Source organism: Rhinopithecus roxellana, chromosome 8 (genome assembly GCF_007565055.1).
Source record: "Rhinopithecus roxellana isolate Shanxi Qingling chromosome 8, ASM756505v1, whole genome shotgun sequence".
Lineage (NCBI taxonomy): Eukaryota > Metazoa > Chordata > Mammalia > Primates > Cercopithecidae > Rhinopithecus > Rhinopithecus roxellana.
In genome coordinates this window covers 131,631,408-131,653,600 of record NC_044556.1, presented here as the reverse complement: position 1 = coordinate 131,653,600, position 22,193 = coordinate 131,631,408, and the positions used below count along the sequence as shown (strand labels likewise).

At 42.6% G+C, this 22,193-nt stretch overlaps 1 protein-coding gene across 3 annotated transcripts in view; it reads right to left on the bottom strand.

The window, feature by feature from the left end:
• Nucleotides 1-22,193, bottom strand: part of CACNA1E (calcium voltage-gated channel subunit alpha1 E) — a 337,914-nt gene that overhangs the window by 150,292 nt on the left and 165,429 nt on the right. For all 3 annotated transcript variants that reach the window (XM_010368902.2, XM_010368905.2, XM_010368907.2), the window contains exon 7: nucleotides 13,893-13,996. In XM_010368902.2, the coding sequence (XP_010367204.1) occupies nucleotides 13,893-13,996 (104 nt within the window). The remainder of the gene's footprint in view (nucleotides 1-13,892; nucleotides 13,997-22,193) is intronic.

The following is a 22,193-nucleotide window of genomic DNA, read 5'->3' as shown; positions in this document are numbered from 1 at the left end:
AATCCTGGAGTATATGCATTGGAGTTTGCACATGAATAGAAAACATCACACACATGTGTGAAAATATGTGTGTATGTATGCATATATGGGTGTTATATACACAGATATGTATATATGTGTACATGTATATATGTGTGTGTATGTATATATATAGGTATATATGTATCAGAGTGTTAGAAGATTTACCTATACTAAGTTAGAGCATGGATGAGGAGCTACAAGGATGCTTCAGTTACCTAAGAACTTGGTCAACCAGAAATTTTATGTGTGAAAAATTCAACAGAGCATGGAGGCATTTTTATATATGGTTATTGTTTTCATATCCAAAAAGGCACCTAATGAAGTCCCAATCTAATTGTCAACAGTTTGCTTTAAAAAGGATAAATGCTTGTAAAATAGTACCTTGTTTTGATTATTTATGTTGATAGTTCTACTTACTGATTTCTCTATTCCTTTTCCCTCAACACCTTCACCCTGCCTCTCAGATGCAATCTTTCTGGATAGGATTCTTGGCTTCTCCCAGCTATGACTTCACCTCTCCACCCCCGCCATACCTCTGCAGCCAAGGATGCTCTCACCTTGGCTGAGCCCCCAGAACCACCTATCCTGACACTGCCTCTGCTTCTCAAGGTAGATAACAGCAAGAGACACTAGAAATTAATTTTTGAAAGGAGACAGAACTTTAATTAATACAAGAAAACCAGAGCCTTTTTCTCCTGCAAAAGCAGCTGCATTATATTTCACATTCACATTTCACAGCCCATAGCGTTATCAACACAGGGCAATTTCAGGGTGTTGGTGCTGATTGTACTTCTTCCTAATACTAGAGTCCTAAAATGGGGATAATATTACATAAAATATAGATTACATGTGCAACAGAAAAATATAAGCTCCATGGAGGCAGGGAGTTTTCCAATCCCCAGCATCTGGAGAACAGTGTTTGGCACTAAATATCTGTTGAATAAATCAACTCAAAAGAGCACTTTGTTGTTGTGCTGGGGCATGTGTGTAAATCACAGCTCTGTTGTGAGTAGAAGCCAAGCAGCAAAGATCCCATTGCAAATGCCCACTCCATAAGGGGAAGCACTGCTTTGTGTAACAAGAGCACTGGACTGAGAGTCATAAAATCGCACTTACATTTGTAATTTAGGGCATGTCACTTTGCTCACTTCGAGCTGCAATCTCCTTATTTGTAAAATACTACTATACTTCTTAGGACTACCGCGAGAATCAAACACATGAAATGCTTTATAAACCAAATGCGCTAAAGTAAAAAAGAATAACTGTTTTGTCTTTTTCTGCTTCCAACAGCCTTATTTGCCCACAACTGCCTATAGAATAACAGCTTTAGCAATCCTTTAGAAGTGATTATTCTGAAAACATGTGCCACATATGATATAAAAGGTTAATATCCTTATTATGCAAATAATTTAAATTCATATGAAAAAGATAAATATGCCAATTTATGGGAAAATGGGCAAAGGGTATGAGGAATTAACTCGAAGAAAAAAAATTAGCAATGGCCAAGTGTAAAAGTGTCCAACCTGTCACAATTACTTGTCTGTAATGCTTGTAAGCTGGGATCACCATTCCAGAAAGCGAACAGCTTCTCCGGAGGTTTTTTTGAGTATCTCCAATACCAGTGACTATGCTCCTGACTTTTAAGATGCCAGCCTGTTCCTCTTCTCTGCAATACTATCCCCTAGGAGGTCATGGCGGGTATGGCATCCCCTAAGAGGGTCCTGATGTTATTCGGTTTCCCTTCAATTCATCAATCATTTCTGGAACACAAAAACAAGGCACTAAGATATCAGGAGCAATCCAACTATGTGGAAAGACCTCAGCAGAAGAAACAAAACTGAATGGGTGACAGAGACATCTGTGACTCCAAAGCACAGGAAGACAGTGCATCCAGGAGAAGGCAGGAGAGCTCTGCCTCTCATTAGACTGTGTACCCTTAGGCAAGACTCTTAGCCACTCTCAGTCTCCATTTCCTCAATTATAAAATGGGGTTAACAACAGTACCTGACTCATGAGGCTGTTACAAAAATTAATTGAAATAATGTATATAAAGCATTTAGCATGGTATTGGGCAGATGGCAAGGTTTCAATAAATATTAGATCTTATCTTTAGTAGTATTAAATTATATAACAATTCCGTGATGTTACTATGAGTGACAGATTCTATAACAAACAGGCACATAGTGCTATGGGAACATGTGGGAGAAAGATTTTAATACTAATTGTAAAATGAGAGTGGGGGGTATAGACCTGGAAAGATCTCGTGAAAGAAGTCAAAGTTAAAACAAGCTGAGAGGGATGAGCAGGAATTTAACAAAGAAAATTAGAGGCTTACTCCAGACCACATGAGCAGAGACTAGAAAGGCCCAGGTACTCCAAGGAACTTCAAATGGGGGAGTGTCCAACTTGACGGCCTCATGTGGGGCCCAAGGGCACAGTCTGTCTTTGCTGTTCCCTGTAGGGTGCCATAGATGGTCAGCTCTACCAGTGGTATCTGAAAACATCTGAGCTCACACTAGTTGACTCAATGGGAGTACTTGGTAGGTAAGAATGGCTCTTTCCCAGCCCCACCTACTGAGTGTAAACCAGGCTCTCAAGAGAAGAAATCTGCTACTAACAGCTAACATTTATTAAGTCTTTACTATCTCCCAGGTATTAAACACTTAACATGTATTATCTGATTTCATTTCCCCGGTAATCTTATATGACAAACACCAATATCCTTATTCACATTTGGGTAATTGAAGGTATAGAAAAGTGAAATAATTTACCTAACATCATTGTCATAGCTGGCAAGTGACAGGAACAGAACTCAAACCCAGCTAGACTATCTAGAGAGTCTGTATTTTACTACTAGGCAATACGTAGGGCATGGAGGAAAAAGCACCCCAGACAGGGAGCCAGGGCAGCTAGCTTCTACCCAAGTTCTAACACTAAATAGCTGTCTACAAACTGAGCAAGTCATTTCACTCTGCAGCCGAGTTTCCTCCATTGTAACAAGGAGGCAGGTGCAAATGACACTTAGAGTTTTGTCTTCCTCAAATCATTTTTATCTCACCCTAAGATACAATTTTCACAACTGATACACTAAGCAGTGTCTTGGGGAAATGCAGATTCTCTCAGCAAGCTCCCATAAGCTTTTTATGTGACCCCCATGGTCACACAACTCACCCAGGAAAAGTCCTCGTCAGTGTAGGAGTTATGAACACCCCACTCTGGTCATCAAAATGGGGTCTCACACAGGAAATTCCTGTCCACAGGACTGGGAAGTTCCATGTGCCATGGCCGTCATGAAGGACCCGTTCATTTCCATCAAGTTCTGCTGTACTAGATGACAGACAATCTCCTTCCATAAAGAACATTTAAACTATCTGGAGGATCTGCTTAAAGGCATAGGTGCTTGTGCCTAGCAGACCTTGGTCCAAATTCTGAATCTACTGCTCATGAGCTTTGTTTGCTTTGGCAAATTACCAAGCATCCCTATTTATGACCAAGTATCTCTATTTATAAAAGAAAGTTAGTACTTCCTCATACGGTCACTGTGAGGATTAAATGAGACAATATGTATCATGTGATTGGCACAATCCTTGATGGATAGCAGTCTCAAAAAATTACAGCTTACAAGAAAAACAACTTAAAACAAACCCTGCTCTACTCCTGTGAACTAGCCAAAAGCCATGAAGTGTGCTATGCTTTCCTATGCTCAGCAGGGCCAAAACCTGACCTCTTTCCCTTAAGACCTACCTTGTGGCCTGTGTTCTCCCTGAGCCACCTACAGTCTCAATTCAGAAACCTAAAAGCAATCCAGGAGACTTCCCTCTGATTTCCACACCAAACCCACTCAGACATACCCACACAGTCCCGAGTCCTGCAGATCTGACACCTGGCCCCCAACACCTCCTGGAACTGTCCTGTCTTTCCGTCTCCACTGCTGTACTTCAGTCTCGCTGCTTCTCTGCTTCTTGCCTGAACTACTGCTCCTCTCTGTTTGCCTCCAGTCTTGCTTCTGTATGTACCTTCTCCAGGGTGATCATCTTCAAATGCAAAAATCTAGCCATCTTCTTATCTAACAATCTAAAACCTCCCCCAAGCTTCTGGGATCAAGCTTAAACTTATCGGCTTAACCCAAGAAGCCCTTCTCGATGAGTCTCTGCCTGTGCCTCCGTGCTAGAATGTGCTTCTCCCTTGTGCCCGTAAACTATCACTGGCTCTTCAGAGGCACACACCACTGTCACCTGCTTCAGTTGGCCTTACCTGATCCTTGCCCCTTCTAATTTAAATGCCCCCCTGTTGCTATGTGTTCCTAGACTCAAACTGCTTGAGGGGTAGCAGCTCTCTGTCCTTGTTTGACCTGGTATACCTAGCCCCTAGCAGTGAGTCACATACAACAAGTACTTAGTAACTGTTGTGTGAGTCTACTAGTTGATTCCAGTGTTAGATTTCCCAGCAGAATTACTCTCCTTTATCTTAGCCAGTCACCTTCAATGTCAGCCAGCCTTGGGAGGAGCAGGTATACATCAAACTAATACTCACCAACTCCCCTCAGAGATCTCATCTGGAGCACTGAGCTGGGCATGAACCCTTACCTGATCCTTGCCCCTTCTAATTTAAATGCCCCCCTGTTGCTATGTGTTCCTAGACTCAAACTGCTTGAGGAGTAGCAGCTCTCTGTCCTTGTTTGACCTGGTATCCCCAGCCCCTAGCAGTGAGTCACATACAACAAGTACTTAGTAACTGTTGTGTGAGTCAGTCATTGACTTTCTACTGGTTGATTCCAGTGTTAGAATCCCAGCAGAATTACTCTCCTTTATCTTAGCCAGTCACCTTCAATGTCAGCCAGCCTTGGGAGGAGCAGGTATACATCAAACTAATACTCACCAACTCCCCTCAGAGATCTCATCTGGAGCACTGAGCTGGGCATGAATAATTTCCTTCTTAAGACCAGCAGCCATTCCTGTCTCAGGTCAGACCTGGGAAACACTTAGGTACCACCTCCTAATATGCAACGGCACGTCCAACAGGAGATGCAAGGTTTAACACTGAAGTTATAGTTGTTAATATGCCCATTGTGGCCAAGACCTAGGTCTTATTCATCTTTTTGTCCTCAATAATGCCTTGCAAGATAGTAGGAACTCAAAATTAGTGACCTCCATATATGAATCCGAAAAAAAAATCAGCTTTAGGGAGGGACTAGCATTCTGGACTATTTGAACTTAGAGTTCCATTACATATATTTTTGAAACATTTCCATAATTAGTCTATAATCTCCTTATTTTACCCATCTTTGTATTCTAAATGTCTAACCAGGTATCTTTTGCATAGCAGACACTCAATAAACACTTGCTGAATCTCACAGAATCAGTTTGCACATGAGTTGTTAGCAAGGCAGACAGCTGTAGTTTTGCTTGCCGTGGGAGCCACTCTATGCATTCATGAGATGCAACCAGAAGAATTCCTCTTCTACTATGGACAGTTCACCACTTCCCATTAGTCTTAGGGCAACAGGACCTTGACAGTGGGTCTTGGCATCTTCCACCCTGTACACATACCGGGTTACATTGTGAATGTGAACATCAGTGTGCATGAATAAGTGTGTACATCAATGCACATACACATTAAAACTCGCGCCAATATCATCTTGGTCAAGATGATATTCCAGGCTTACCACTGGCAGCATTTCTCTGTGTGTGCCACCTTAGGTGTCAGTATTCCTGAATGGAGGCCATGTAGTATACACTAAAATAAGCACCTAACCAGAAGTTGAGAAATTGTAACCTCTGGCCCCACCTCTGCCAGTGACTAGTTGGAGATTAACATCTCTAAACCTCCCTCTTCTCATTTCCAAATAAAGACTACTATCCACCTACTGCATGGAGTCATTGCAAAGAACAAATACGAACACAGAAGCAAAGGCACTTTGAAAACTATGGCATGCTTTACACAAGAGAGCTCACACTGCTCCCCACACATATATGGAAGCAGTCTCTGGCCTGACTGTCCCTGCTCTGGTTTTGAAACAGCTCAACTGCTTCCCCATATTTACCTTCCCCTGTTCAGAAGCCCAGGGAACAATGGATGGTGACAGGGGGATGGCTCAGGGTCATTTCTGTTTGTGTGAGCCTCTGCCCTGTAGCCCCTGACGGCCATTTCAGGATGTGCTTATGCAGCCTTGCTTTGTTTCCATGGAGACAGAAAGCTCTGCTTCTCTTCATGCCTAAGCTAATAGTTTTCATCAAATCCCATTTCCTTTGAGACAAGTAAAAATGCTACAATGTTTCCCTCCATACTTCCTCTTTAAATATGAGCAACAAACATACCTCACAGCCTTCCTCCCACCAACGTCTGTGCCTCAGAGGCAGGTGCCTCAGTCATTTCCACGCTTGGCATCCAGGGGTCCCTGAGCACCAGTGGATGTGGCCTGCCCCCTCTCACGTGGACTCTCTCCCTCACCTGCCCAACCTAGGAGCCATGTGTGTTCCCCCTTTAATTTCTGTCTCTCTCTGCTTTGGGAACAGCCTTGGTACATAACATTCAGCTGCCTGCAGGTCACAAGAAACCTGCTCCCTAGGTTTCCAACCTATTTCCCAGGCTGCTTCTGAATTAAATCCTCACTAAATCCCCACTCTAAGGAGAAAGCTTACAATCTTTCCAAAGGCATGTGAGAGCCAACCAAGCAGAAGAGAGAACCCATGGCCCCTCCTGTACACAGGACTGGCTGCTGCTGAACCCCCTGCAGACACCAATAAAGCCCACCCCCAACTGTGTTGAGCTTCAGAATGAGAAAAAGAAACCAGGTCAGAATGATTTCAGTCCCAGCCTATAAGGCCCCTATTGTGAACACTCCTTTAAATGTCAAAATTTATTCATACCAGCTGTTCCCAGCTGTCACTGTCACTTCCTAGGCTTCTCCAGAAGTACTAAGGAGGCATCTGCCATCCCAGTTCCATGACATCTAACCTGTGCAGGCCATCTCCCAGAGGAGCCCATGGCCCCAAAGCTGGCTCAATCGAACATCCACAGGCCGTTAAGCAGGTGATGGCCACCTGGACCTAACAGGCTGAGAAAATGTATGTTAATATTATCGAAGGACATAGGCAGCTAATAAGAGCTAAGGGCTACTCCATGCCAGACCCTGGGCTAGGGTTTTGTATATGAGAGAGCTTTTGCTATCCCATTTTACAGAGGAGGAAGCAGGCTCAGAGTAACTTATCCAAATTCGCAATGCTAATAAGTGGTTTCTTACAGGGTTAGGCTTCTCACCCATGAATGTCAGATGCTAAAGCCCATGCCTCTTCCAGTGTACAACTCTATCCCATGCAGAGAAAGATGTAAGAGAATGAAAAGATGTGATTCCAAACCAGAGAGAGTCCATGTGGTCAGACACAAGGCACTGTCCAGTAGGATAGTGTTCTGTTCCATTTCCAGCTCTGTTAAGACACAACTTGAACCTATACTGGAGCCTCATCCAGAACACCAGTGGCTTTCGTTAGCACAGCATCTACTTTTCTCCCCAAATATACAGTAGGAATCTGTCTTAAGTTTTCCAAACTAAAATATATACACACTTAGGACAAAGAATATCAGATAAGATTACACAAACATGACATTATCCTCTCAGTAGAAATACAAGAGGAGGTCCTGTGGTCAGGCTTCTCTGGGGGCCAGAGTTATGGAGGGTGCACATTGGAGTTGTAGGTACTAGCTGGCTGGAGACAGTAACTTCTAGCAGTGCTTAGGCACAAAGAATGCCAACAAACACTCATTGAATGAGTAAATATAGAAGAAATCTCTTACGTCTTAAGACTCTCCACTCAAAATAAACATTATTAAAGTTCTTACTTCTTTACGATGTCTTCAGTTTTTCCCTCATATCCATCTCACAAATTACCACCACAGGCTCTTAGTACCACGTAGTTGGATTACTATGGTTGTTTCCTGCTTAATCCTACTGAATCTGGTCTCTCTCCATGCCAGTCCTTCCCCCACGGATGTTAGATGAATATTCTTATATACGCCTTTCATCCTACACTTTTGTGTGTGTGCAATATTTTTACTTTAAAATTTAATTTCTATTTTTTCAAAGTAACACATGTAGAACTTAAAAAGTCAAATAATTTTGAAAGACTTCTAATGCAAAACTGGCAGCCCTCTGCTTTACCTCTCCTAACCCCTGAATCTCACTCCCCAAAGGCAATTACTTTCAACTCTTTTACCTGTTTCTTCTGGTATTCATTTCCAAATTTCTAAATATTATACTTAAACACTGAAATGTCTTTATCTTTCCGTTTTAGATATTACCTAAATACTTCCTTATTGTGGAACCTAAGATTTCAGTCTTTGACATCTCCTTTCCCTCCCCATATTCAGCCTCCTTCATCCACTTAAGGCAATCACAGCACCGTAAGGGGTTATCTCAAAATTCAGCATCAGCAACATAAATCTAGTTGACAGTTGAGCTGAATAGAGGACCTACCTACTATGCTTATATTTCTTACTGGTAACAATTTCATATTTCATGGAATTAAATGCTTAGAGTGTTTTATTGTGTATGTGTGTGTATACAAATACATAACATACGTATTCACACAGTCATGTATCACTTAACAAAAGGCATACATTCTGAGAAATTCATTGCTAGGCAATTTTGTTGTGCCAACACCAGAATGTGTACTTACACAGACCTAGATGGTATAGCCTACTGCACACCTAGTCTATATGCTGTAACCTACTGCTCCTAGGCTGTAAACCTATGGAGCATATTACCACACTAAATACTGTGGGCAATTATAACACAACATGAAGTATTTGTACATCTAAATACATCTAAACACAGAAAAGGGATAGTAAAAATATGGTATGAAAGATAAAAAAAAAAAAAAAAGGTACACCATATAGGGCACTTACCATGAATGGAGCTTATAGGAAGTTGCTCTGGGTGAGTCAGAAAGTGAGTGGTGAGTGAATGTGAAGGCCTAGGACATTACTGTACAGCACTGTAGACTTTATCAACACTGGACACTTAAGCTACACTAAATTTATTTAAAACATTTTTCTTTCAAGCAATTAATCTTCACATACTATAACTTTACCTTATGAACTTAAAAAAATTTAACTTAGACTCTTTGGCAATAATGCTTAGCTTAAAACACACATTGTACAGCTGTACAAATATATTTTCTATCCTTACATCCTCATTCTATAAGCTTTTTTTTGATTTTTTCTTTTTTACTTTTTAAAATCTTTTGTTAAAAGCTAAGACACACACACACAGCCTAGGCCTGCAGAGAGTCAGGACCATCAATATCACTGTCTTCCACCGCCATATCTTGTCCCACTGGAAGGTCTTCAGGAGCAATAACATACAGGGAGCTTCATCTCCTATGATGACAATGCCTTCCTCTGGAATACCTCCTGAAGAACCTGCCTGATACTGTTTTACAGATAACTTTTTTTTTTAAGTAAGTAGGAATCAATTGTAAAATAACAATTAAAAGTAAATACACAAATCAGTAACATAGTCATTTACTGTCGAGTACTATATACTGTACATAATTATATGTGTTCTACTTTTACATGATTGACAATTCAGGTTTCTTTTTTACACCAGCATCACCACAACCGTGTGAATAATGCATTGCACTATGATGTTAAGATGACTATGATGTCACTAAGCCACAGGAATTTTTCAGCTCCACTAAATCTTATGGGACCACTGTTGCATATACATCAGCCATTGACTGAAATGTCATTATGTGGCACATGACTGTATATAGTTTCAGCAAAACCATAAGCTCTTTTGAATATAATAACACACATTAGGGAATACATTAGTTTTATTTTTTTCTTATGGATAGCATTTTTAGAGGCCTCTGTCACCCTACTCAAATCTGTGCTTGATAATCTCTAGGCTTCTGTCATCCTAGACTTCCCTTCAACACCCTGGGAATCAATCTCTTCCTTCTCTCCTCCATCGAATCCCTTGTTTCCATGAGTATCACGTTCTTCTCTTTCTTCAATTATTTCCTTATTTTTAGTGACTCACATTCACCAGTAACTTTTTCAAAATGAATATCTAAAAATATTGTGACTGCATCCTAAAAAACAATTGTTATTTGAGCTAGGTATAGAAATCTATCTTGGAAATTATTTTCCTTATGAAAGTTTTAGGAACTTCTCTATTTGTTACTAACTTTCATTGTTGCCATTGAGAAGCCCAAAGCTATCCTGATTCCTATTTCTTTGTAGATAAATTCCATCTCCTTCCTAATTACCAGGCACTTTCAGAATATTTTTTAATCTGATGTTCTGAAATTTCATGACAATTCACCTTGGTGTGCTTGCTTTCCATTAGTCATGCTGAGTTTTCAGTGTGCACTTCATTATTAATTACACTCATTTGTTGCCTTTTACCTCCATACCCACCTTCTATCTCCCTGCTATAAAAATTATCATTAAAGTAAAATAAAAATTTAAAAAATTACAATATATTCAAAATGTGCCTTTGATTTGAATGTATTTTCACAAACTGTATGTTTTGTGTGCATGTAGTTTTATGTAAATGGTATCATATCACAGTGATTCTTGTTTTCACTAAAATCTATGTTCTTAAGATATCTTATGTTTCATGTGTACACAGTATTTGTTGCTCTGTGCTACATAGGATGCTACAGTACACACTGCTACATACTATGCCATGGTATACACCCAATGTTTTACCTATATAATCTCCCAGTTATAGACACCCAAGTTGCCTCCAACTCCCCACTACCATGAAATAATGCTGGAAAGAATATCCTTGCATCTGTCTCAACACATCTTTTAAACTGGCAATGTGAGTCTTTTGGTTCTGGAACATTTCTTGTATTTTTGTTAATTTTTTTCCTTTCCATTTCTCTGTTCTTTTTATAGAACTCCTATTATAGTTAAAAGTTGGATCAATAATGTTTTGTTGTTCTATTTTCTAGGTAATTTCATCAATTTTATATTCCAAACATTATCTTTATATTTTTATTACATTCTTATATTTTTACATTATTTCATTTTTATATTTAATGTAAATTTACTTTGTAAAATGAATGTACACTTTACATTAATTTCCAAGAGCCCTTAACCTCTAAATGGTTTTTTTTATTTATTGGCCTGTTATTCTGTAAATGAAATGGTTTCTCTTCTATCTCTAATCGCAAATACAGCTTTTAAAATTATCTTCTATTCCCTGCATTGTTCATATTTCCTCAATTTCCTTTTTTTATTCATGATTTTGTTTTTCATTCTTTCGTGTTGGGCATTTTCCTCAAATGCTGATGATCTCTAGATGTGTGTTTATATTTCAGAGCATGGCACAAAAGCTCACTGGCAACTCTGTATGCAAGCTTGGAGCTTATGGAATGGTGAGTGTAATGGGATGACTGGAAGCCCCCCAAAAGATTTGTTCACATCCTAAGTCCTGGAATATGTGAATGTTACTTTATTTGGAAAAATAATATTTGTAGACTATTAAATTAAGGATGTTCAGATAAGAGATCATCGTGGCTTATCAAAATGACCCTAAATCCAATGACAAGTGGCCTTAGAAGAGCAAAGCGGAGGGAAACTGCACAGACATTGAACAAGAGGCAATATGATCACAGAGGCAGAGACTACAGTGATGTGGCTATAAGCCAAGGAATGCCTTGGGCTTCCAGAAGCTGGAAGAGGAAGAAAATCAATTCTCCTTTAGAGCCCTTGGAGGGAGCACAGCTGTATTCATCCATTTTCATGCTGCTAATAAAGACATACGCAAGCCTGAGAAATTTACAAAAGAAAGATGTTTCATGGACTCACAGTTCCACATGGCTGGGGACACCTCACAATCATGGCAGAAGGTGAAAGGCACATCTCACTTGGCAGCAGACAAGAGAAGAGAGCTTGTGCAGGGAAACTCCCTTTTATAAAATCATCAGGTCTTGTGACACTTAATCATGAGAATAGCATGGGAAAGACCCACCCCCATGATTCAATTACCTCCCACCGGGTCCCTCCCACAACACCTGGGAATTGTGGGAGCTACAATTCAAGGTGAGATTTGGGTGGGGACACAGCCAAACTATATCAATGGCCCTGCCAGATTTTGGACCTCTACCCTTCAGAACTATAAGAGAATAAAGTTTCTCTCGCAGTTTTAAGCCGCAGAGCTACAGTAATTAGTTGAAAGCAGCCATAGGTAATTAATATAGTGAGTCTCACCAAAGATGATGAGATGGGAACCTGTTTCCCTGGTCTCCCCCAAATATCAGTATAAATTTGTCCCTTCTCTTCAGACAGACAGTTTCCCAAAAGAGGAATCCTCTCAACTCCTACCAGATTGCTATGTTTTTAAGAGTCAAGCAGGAGAAGTGGGCTGGACTATGCACATTCAGTTTGTAGACTTGCATTTAGCCCTCCTGTTTTCAGTACAACATGTCAACACTACCCTCAGGTGCACCTGATGGTATAATTCCAGGCTTCTCTAATTCCACATCTACAGAGATTAAGTCTCCTAACTTTTGCTAGGGTGGGGATTGGATGAAGCAGATATCTGTCAGCATTGCCTGGAGGTTATAGTGGGGTAGGGCAGGGAGACTAATGTTCCTTACAAGGACTTTGCATCAATCCTCTTGTTTTTAGCACCATGCCTACCCCAGCTCTCAGACCTACCTGGTGTCTCCAATTCCTGAGCCTTTCTAGGGCTCCGAAGGACAATCAGTTTGCTTTTATACTGGTATTCCCTAAACAATTAAACTTCAGCTTTCCTACCACTGTCAGTTGCCAATTTTTTTCTGTGTTCAAAAATGTTGTTGACATCTCTCATCTCTTGTCATTCCTCTTGTTCCCTTTGTCCTAGTGCCCTTAAAATTTATTTTCTGTATTAGTGGAGTTTCAAGAAATGACCAACTTAGTTCAATCTGCCATGTTTAAATAGAAGTACCACCTTATAAATTTTCATTTGAAGAATGTGTATGCCACTCTGACAAAAAATTAAGTTCAGTTTTGCTTAGAAAAATAAAAGAATCTCTAAAATATGTCCCTGTCTCAGCTATCCTAAGATATTACATTATAATTTCTTCACACTCCATGACAAGTCCCATTTTTTCATCTTTGCTTATGGTGTAACATTCCCCTTCCTGAAATGTTCACTCCCATATAGTCTGTGTAATCCTACTACATATTTCATAACCCAAGCAAAATCCCAATCCTTCATGAAACTATCCCTGATGACTTCAGACTACACAGATTTGGTCTTTCCCCAAAACAAATGATTGTATCTTGTATAAGTCAGTAAAAGAACTCCTATTCTCCATTTCATGTGTTTGTATCATCTTCTTAGCAAAACATGTTTCTTAAGGAGAGGAACCACACCTTATACTTTGTGTGCTCCTAGCAATGCTTACCATGGTATTGGACACCAAATAGTTGCAGATTTGTATAAACTAATTCAAGCCACAAATATGAGAGTTGATGCCCAATACACTACAGAGTAAGAAACTTTTGAGGGAAAGCCTGTGTCTAATTCAACTTTATTTCCCTAACAACCAGCACAGTGTTTGACATAGGTCTCTGACTGCTGAGTTACTGAATGAAAGCGTGGATGAATAAATGAACTCTCACTAGATACTGTGTTCAGTGTTGTGCCTGACGTCAAGACTTTTTAATTCCTGAAAAAAATCAAGATTATTAGAACGACAGTTCACTACTGTATTCCCAGCAACTAGAAAGCATTTGGCACAGAAGAACTGCTCGGTAAGTGTCTTCTAAATGAAGGTTAAATGAATGAATCTGCCATGAGTCAGGAGGCATTAGTTTACAGTTAGCAGTCAGCAAATGAGTTAAGAAGAGAGAAACATCTGGCTCACCCGGAAAGCACTCCCAGGACTAGGTTGAGAACAAAGAAGGATCCAATGATGATGAGGGGGATGAAGTACAGCCAATTCCAGGTGGCTCCTAAGGCATCATTGGTCTGAAAGAAAGAAAAATGGTTCCTTAATACTTAAAGCCATCTTCCATAAGTAAAGCTAACATTCCTGCAGCTTCACAGAGGGTGATGTAACAAGCGCAACGCAATACAGTTAAATATTGCCTTACTCCATTCCCAATTTGGCATTACTATGAGTTAGCTCACAATCTCCCAGGTACATAATGAAGAACATAGCATCAGCCTCACCATAATATACTGAGTTGGAATATTCTCACACCCTCGCTTAGCACATGGGAAGACAATACAGAAAGGTCAGATACTTTCCCAAGGTCATGCAAACAACCACTGGTTTTATAGCATTTGGTAATGTGGGTTCTAAGCATCTGCACACAAAATTGGGCAAATTCTCAAAAAGACAAAGGCAGGTTGTGCCCAATCTATTCCACGGATGCTAGCAAAGGCCTTGACAGGATTATTTGGAAGAAATGTTAGGGTCCTCTGCGTCTTGCTCAGCCCCTGACCTGGACCCAGCTTGCTTTCTTCCATCACAGTACAATAGTACAGAGCTGGCCCAGGCCTGGCCCCAGCAAGGCTCTGGCCAGAACAAGGAATAAATCTAGATTTGAAGAGTGATCACTTGCACTCTAATGTTAACACTCAGTGAATTAAAAAATGCCTGCAAATCCATATTCTGGATTATCATATCATGAATCAGTTGCAAGACCCTTGAATGGTCAGGGATTGAGGAAGAATTATATCTTACGAATTAAACAAAAGAAAGAAGCAATTCTTAGCAGGATGTCTTATTAGAACCTTGAAATAGAGCCTGGGAGCCTCTCTAAAAGCTGTACCACTGCACTAAGGGTTCTCAGTCTTCCCTTTGACTCTTCCTGCCCTGACAGCACCTCCAAGTCTTTCCAAATAGTCTTCCTGAATTGCATTTCACATATGCAGGGCTTTGAAATCCCTTCAACCCCCACTCCACTCTCTCACACACAAACTCTAAGACCCATTTGAAACTTACAACAGATATTTTATCATTACTTCACTGGAAAAACAAGGCCAAAGTCAAATGTCATGCCTAAAACTCACAAGCTAAATTAGTAAAATTAAGACCAGAACTCAGAATTTCTATGGCAAAGTATTTCTTGTCCCTCCAATTTACCTTTTCCCCCTCTCACTGCTAAATTTTGAAAACATATTTTGATTCATTGTCCTCATGTTTCCTGTGGACTTCTGTGACATTCTCGTTTTCTCCCAAATTATCTCCCATTCAAATATTCCAGTCTGCAGAATATAGCCTCTTACCAATCATGGCAGCTATCACTGTATAGTCGATTCATCCACTAAAAACAGTTTGACTTTTATTTTAAGTTCAGGGGTACATGTGAAGATTTGTTATATGTGACTCATGTCACAGCGGTTTGTTGTACAGATTATTTCATCACCCAGGTATTAAGCCTAGTACCCAATACCTGCTTTTTCTTGATCCTCTTTCTTCCCCCACCCTTCACCCTCCAAAAGGCTCCAATGTGTTGTTCCCCTCCCTGTGTCCATGTGTTCTCATCATTTAGCCCCCTCTTATAAGGGAGAACATCCAGTATTTGGTTGTCTGTTCCTGTGTTGGTTTGCTAAGGATAACGGCCACCAGCTCCATCCATGTTCCTGTAAAGAACATGTTCTCATTCTTTTTAAGGCTGCATAGTATTCCATGGTGTATATGTACTGCATTTTCTTTAACCATTCTGTCACTGGTGGGCATTTAGGTTGGTTCCATGTCTTTGCTATCATGAATAGTGCTGCAATGAGCATATGCATGCATGTGTTTTTATAACAGAATGATTTATATTCCTTTGGGTTATAAGCAAACCCAGTAATGGGATTGCTGGGTTGAATGCTAGTTCTGTTTTTAGGTATTTGAAGAATCACACCACTAAAACAGCTTCTAAGGCAATCTCCTTTCACCAAACTTGTGTTTTGTTTTGCCGCTACACTATTCAGAGAGAGATAATTGCAATTGAAGCAGAATAAAAGTTAAAAGTAAACAAGAAAACACTTTCTGAATGGGAAGGGACAGATGCAGACACCTGCCAATTTCAGTGTGTAAGATGGAGCTCTTTGGTTCAATCAAGTCTGGTCAGTTAAATACAATCAGGGAAGATGTGGGCCAGACCTCAGAGAAAACTGTTCCTGAATATTAGCAGAAAGATGCAGAGGAACTAGATGCCAAGAGTTGTGGAGGGTTTTAACGGAGGTAGGAAGCCATTTTCTCTGAGTTTGTTAAGACATGGACCTTCCCTATGAGCTGAAAAATGAATTGCAATGATATTTGTATAGCTAGCTCTATGTTTATTCATGATCACAAATCAGTCCTTCTGTAAGGCTGGCTAGCTCTGATGGTTCACCAGTAGAGTTCCAGATTAACAGGGTTTATTCACTCTATGGCTTAGCCAGCAGCCAAACCCCCCAACACCATAACATTCCTTGGCAACAAAAACTGAGTCTACATCCAGCACCCAGATAGGACTTTGTTGCCAATAAACATTAGCAGGTATCAGCAATAGCAATGATGAAATTGTGACTTTTAAGATATTTTTGTTCTTAAATAATTGAGCTACAGTTTGAGGGTGGCTCAGAGCAATTTCACATGGGTGACTACTTGCAAGGTATGCTGTAAAGAGGATGTCCGAAATTACATTGTTCTCATTGCTAGAGATCTGTAAGAAGTTAATGTATTTTGTGGAAAAGGGGCTTCTGTAACCAAAGACATTTGGGAAACACAGCAGATTATATTTTCTTCTGAGCCTGTGACGAGATCCACAAAAAAAGAACATTATTTACCTTGTTTACTCCATCATTTCATAGACGCTTTTGATCATGGAACCCTCATTTTCAGAGAAAATCTAGTAACACATCAAGGAATAAAGTCTATGAAATGTAGGAACTACAGTGGGTCAGAATCTGGAACGTGTTTCTCAATTCTATAAAAAACCATTGACGAGCAGTGTCTTTTGATTCAGCATTTTGTGAGTATGTTTTGGTGCTGCTTCAACCTATATTCAGGCAGAAACCCTAACCGTCTGCTCATTTCTGTATCTGGCACCTAACTAAGGGTTTGGCATGCATAGATGGTCAACTAATCAAAACATGTCCACAATTCTAATAAGAAGATTCTCCTGTTAAAAATACACTGATACAGTTCATTCTGATAGCCCCCCTCAATCTGTGGAGATTTCTCTGAATTGTCGGAAACATTATCCACCACAGTGTTGGGGCCTGCTGGATGAAAAAGGAGGAGGATGGGAACTAGAAAGAGAAAAGAATAGCTGGGACGACACCAGCACCAGCAAGGCCCTAGGGATTCTTGAAGATGACTGACAGCTTAAAAGATTCTTTTGGAGAAAGTAGCTTGACAGCTCCCATAGGTTATCACACACCTTTTAATAGGCTTGCTCCACCCTCTCCACACCTTGCTCCTCTCCCCACCTTGCTCCTCTCCCTCCTGTTTCATTCTTCCTGGCCAGGTGGCTTCCCACTCCCCTTGCATGCTTGTCCATGGGTCAGTGACACACCCGGTAGGACAAAGGGACACACCTCGGCAGGAAGCAGGCTAGCAAAGGAATGCATGCTTCCCTTTTTCAAAATGGCACGGTTCTTTCTGAGGCCAGTTGGGGCTTCAATCTCCTTCTGATTCATCATTATTAAAACAAAATTGTCCAGTGTAGGAGAAACAATGACTCAAGTGTCCTTTGAGATTAAAAAAAGCAGCAGCAACCGACAACTCAAGGCAGCAAGTACCCAGAAAGCACATGAATTGGGAGTCAGGGTGAAGTTGCCAGTTCAACAGTGGAGTTGTGACTGTTTTCTTTCTCGTGGTGTGCACGTTTCTGTCTCAGCAGGAGGTGCAAGAGAGGAAGGTTGCCGTGAGTGAGAGGGAGAATCACTCATTCTCTCTCTACAGCATTCCCCCGGCTTCTGTGACAGAGTGGCAGTTCTCACAAGCTCCTTTCATGTAAGACTTGCACTCTATTTTCCCCAGCAACTCTTCCTTCAGGAACACGGGACAGCCATGCTAAGTACTCCAATCAAGATCCTGGCCCCACGAGAACCTTCACAGCCCAGACCTCTACTGTGGAGCAGCTAAGGGAAACCAGGGCCCTCCCTGCAAAGAATGCTGCCCAGAAAATGCTAGCCCCTCCATCCCACACCACTCATGCAACACCTCCTATGAGTCAGGCATCACAGAAGAGCGCTTCCGTTTGGTCAGTGTCCTCTTACATGGGGCACTGATGCTCCTCCCATCTCCCAACACCCTCCCCACCCAGCCCTTCCCTAGACTGGCATGCTGGCTGCTTTCCATCTTCCTCACCTGCCGATCCCCTGAGTGACATCCCCTGAGTGACACACATGCACACGTGCGCATGACGAGGGTAATGACAGACAGAAAGCAGTTCGGGGGCGGCAGCCCACCTGCACAGGAGTGCTCAGTGGGTACCAGTCCTGACATTGTGGGAATGTGTTCCTTTGGGAACCTGACTGATGGGGGTGGCGAGCTCACCCACTCCCTGCGTAAACAGGCACACATGGCAATTATCACATTAATCTCCAGGGGATTGGGGGAGATGCTACAAGGTAGGGTGGGAGGAGGATTGGAGAGAAGGATGGAGACAGAGCAAGCAGGAGGAAAGGGGCCCCCTGGGTCCCCTGAGCTGAGGCTATGTGGGCAGGGCCCAGCCCCCAGCCCCAGAGACAGGTCTCTAATGGGGTTCCCCAGGGCTCCATGGAAAACATTCTCCCTATCTGTGCAACCTCTTCACAGAGCAGCTCTAACCGGGGAGGCTGAATTGCCTATGATTGAGTGGGAGGGCTGAGTGTATTGGGGCTGGGAGTAAGGCAGATGCTGATTCCATGGTCCTTTCAGAAGCAAAGGGTCTCTGGAAGACACCTGCTCCAAAGGCTGGCAGCAGCACCTGCTGGTTAGAGCAGGGCTGGCCTAGGCAGGGTTTCTTCCACTGCGCACTGCCAGCACCTGTGGACAGACAGTTCTATGTGGTGGGGGCTGTCCTTTGTGTGCCTTAGCAACATTCCTGACCTCTACCCATTAGAGGCCACTAGTACTTCTCCAGATGCAACAATCAAAAATTGCCAAATATCCTGGGGGGCAAGATGACTTTTGATTAAGAACTGCTGTACTCAAGGCTCCATCTCAAGGAGAGATCTTCGGCTTCCTTAATTATTAACCGAGCTCAGGTCAGGAGATGGTTGGAGCACCCAACATAGGCTAGCAAAAAAGCCAGGCCATTCATCCCTCAGAAGCATCTGTCCAAAGCCTCTGCTGACCACTCCCGGGGAAAGGAAAATTCATAGAGCAGCGAGTAGGGAAGGAAAGAGGTCAGGGACTGATTCAATTGCTTCACACCTTCCCTCATAGCCACACATCTGGCCTCCTGCACCTCACAGGCCAACACACCCTCCCCTAGGCTCCCATTTCCTCCAGCACCAAGTGTGACAGCTCCTGTCCCACCCCGAGGGACTTGGATTCCATGTCTTAGAGTTGAAATGCCATATTTTTTATTCAACACATTCATGGGCCACCTACTATGTGACAGATACTTTTCTATGATTTCAGGATGATAAGTAAGACAGTCTCAGTCCCAGTCCTTTGAAACTTGTGATCTAATGGGGGAGACACCCATGAAGCAAGTGCGCACACAAATGTAACTTTAACTCTGGAGTGCAGTCAGTACTATGAAGGGAGCACAGGGCACTGGGGCAGGTGGGCCTGCATGGTCCAGGAAGTCAGAAAAGGATGTGTTGAAGCTTTCAGGGAAAACAATCACATGGGAGTCTAAGAAACTACCTTGGCTGAGACAGCAGAAGCCAGAAAGGCAGTGAAAAGGTTAATGATGGAGGTGGAAGAAAGAGGGAGGAAAAGATGAAGATGAAGACATGCCAAGAAGTGAGCGACCTATAAGAAGGAAAAGGAGGGTGGGAAGGCTGTCTCCGAATGAACTGCTACTACCTTGCAGTAGCAGCCCCCCAGAGCTCTGTGTGGATGTTATGCTGAAATGCAAGTCATAAAGGCACTCCTCATTTTGTCAAAATATATATCACTGGACAACCAGCCTCCAGATAACCCTAAGGCCTTCCTCATGTCCCTTTCTAGGCACTCTATCTCCCACCCCAAATGTAACATCACCCCAACTTTTAGAACAATCACTTAGATTGGCCTAATTGGAAACCCCATCTGAACACTTCCCTGCATGTGCTGAGCCATCCACAGGAATCAGCCACCCACCAGGACAGCCCTCTCCCACCCTGCTCCTGCCTTCCTCCCTGTCCGGCTCTCACCAGTAAGGACGTGGCAGGTTCTGTGGCACTCTCGCCCATGTCTCATCCCCTAGCTGCTACATAACTGTTGGCTGCTAATAACTCACACCTGCCTCACCCCTGTATGCTTTTCAGATGCTTGCCCTTGCCCGACAGACCAGCTTCACCTAGAATGTTATTCCTGCCCCTGCTGGTGATGATGGGGGGCTATAACAGATAACGGCCTAACGTAGGAGTTATCAACGGCCCAGCCCTTTTGCCACTGGCTAAGACAACTGCTGTGGTGGAATTCACACTTTGGGCTGCCCATGGAACCAGGCTGAGGCTTTGCCTAGTTTTTCCCTTGACCTATTCTGCTTCCCTCACATACCTACGGGTAACTCCTAAGAGCAGTCCTTCATTAAAACACTGCCACAAGAAGCTCAACTTCACAATCAGTTTCTAGGGAATTTGATTTAAGGCATTCTATCAGGGTTTCGACCACCATACAAAGATGGCAACACCCCTCCCCTGAGACACCAGTTGGATGGTGTTTCTACCTCAAAGCCACTGTATGATTCCTCTGACCACACCACATTTTAGGAAAAGGATACAATGTACAGCATACCCCACATGTCACTGGGCAATTGAATGTCTATAATGGGTTTCCTGCAGACTAGGAAATCCAGTCATACTCTTGGAAGAGGATGATGAAAACAAATCATCCAACTCATCATTCCATAGGAGAAGAAACTGAGCCCCAAGGAAGCAAAGCAACTTCCCTGAGGATCCAAGCAACTTATCAGCAGATCTGGGGCCACAATCTAGAACCAAAATGGGTCAACTTCTTGCAAACCCTTGACTCTTCATGCCTGCTTTAGTTCCAGAACTCTTAAAAGCAACCCTACCCATACTATTACCACCTTCTAGGGAAGAACGAAAGACAGATAGGACAGACACCACTAGGATCTTGCAGCCAGAAAAATGAAAGCTGTCTTCTCAGCCCCCAGGCAAGAGGCAAAGGTTGAGAAGCAGAGGAAAGAATGAGGACCTAGAGCTCCAAGTGAAACATAAGCACCTGCTGCCACCCAGCCAGGAGGCTGAGCCTGCCAGGCCCAGGAGCAGGGTGTTTCACTGGAACTTGGAGCCCTGAGTATATTTAATAAACATACTAAGCCTCCCCACACAAACAATCTCTGGAGGCAGCATCTGACTTAGCCGGGGGCCGTGATGAGTAAGCAAGGCTTCCCACACATTCTGGTCATTCTGAATCCTCTGGACTTGATGCAGCCACCATCTCCCCGCTGCCCAGAGTGTCAGTGATTGTCACTGAGGATGCAGCAGTGCCGTAATCGGGAACCACCTATTCTTCCCCTTCTTTTGCCAGCGGGAAAATGCAGCAGAGTGTTTGGCAATGAGGAGTAGCACAGAAAGAAACACTCCTCCTCCCAACCTACAAGCAGCCACCCGATGCTACCAAGACCAGGGTCAGGAGCTCTGGCCAGGCAGCTGCAAGGGCAGGCATGGCCCACCCCAGATGTGGGCAGCCCTCACCACTGGCACTGGGCTGGCAGGTACCTGTGTGTCAGTGAACACCCATCCACGCTCCTGGGAGGGCAATTCAAGAGCAAACAGCGGTGCCACATAGGACTACGAAAGCTGCCGTGGCAGGGTTTGCAAAAGTGGGCACCTCCAGTATGGGCAGGGTTCAGGGTCCTGCTGTGCTTAAAATCCCTCTGGTTAAATCCTAGTAATTCCAACATTGATGTCATGTGATGTTTATCCCATCCCTCCCCTCTCCTTTTCTGAACTCTTGACGCAGAAGCCCAACCGGGAGACACCGGATCCTCTAAAGAAGGTCTTCTTGTAACTGCTGGGGCTGATCTGGGTTACACAGGGTTTCAAATATTCTATTCTCTCTACTTTTGTG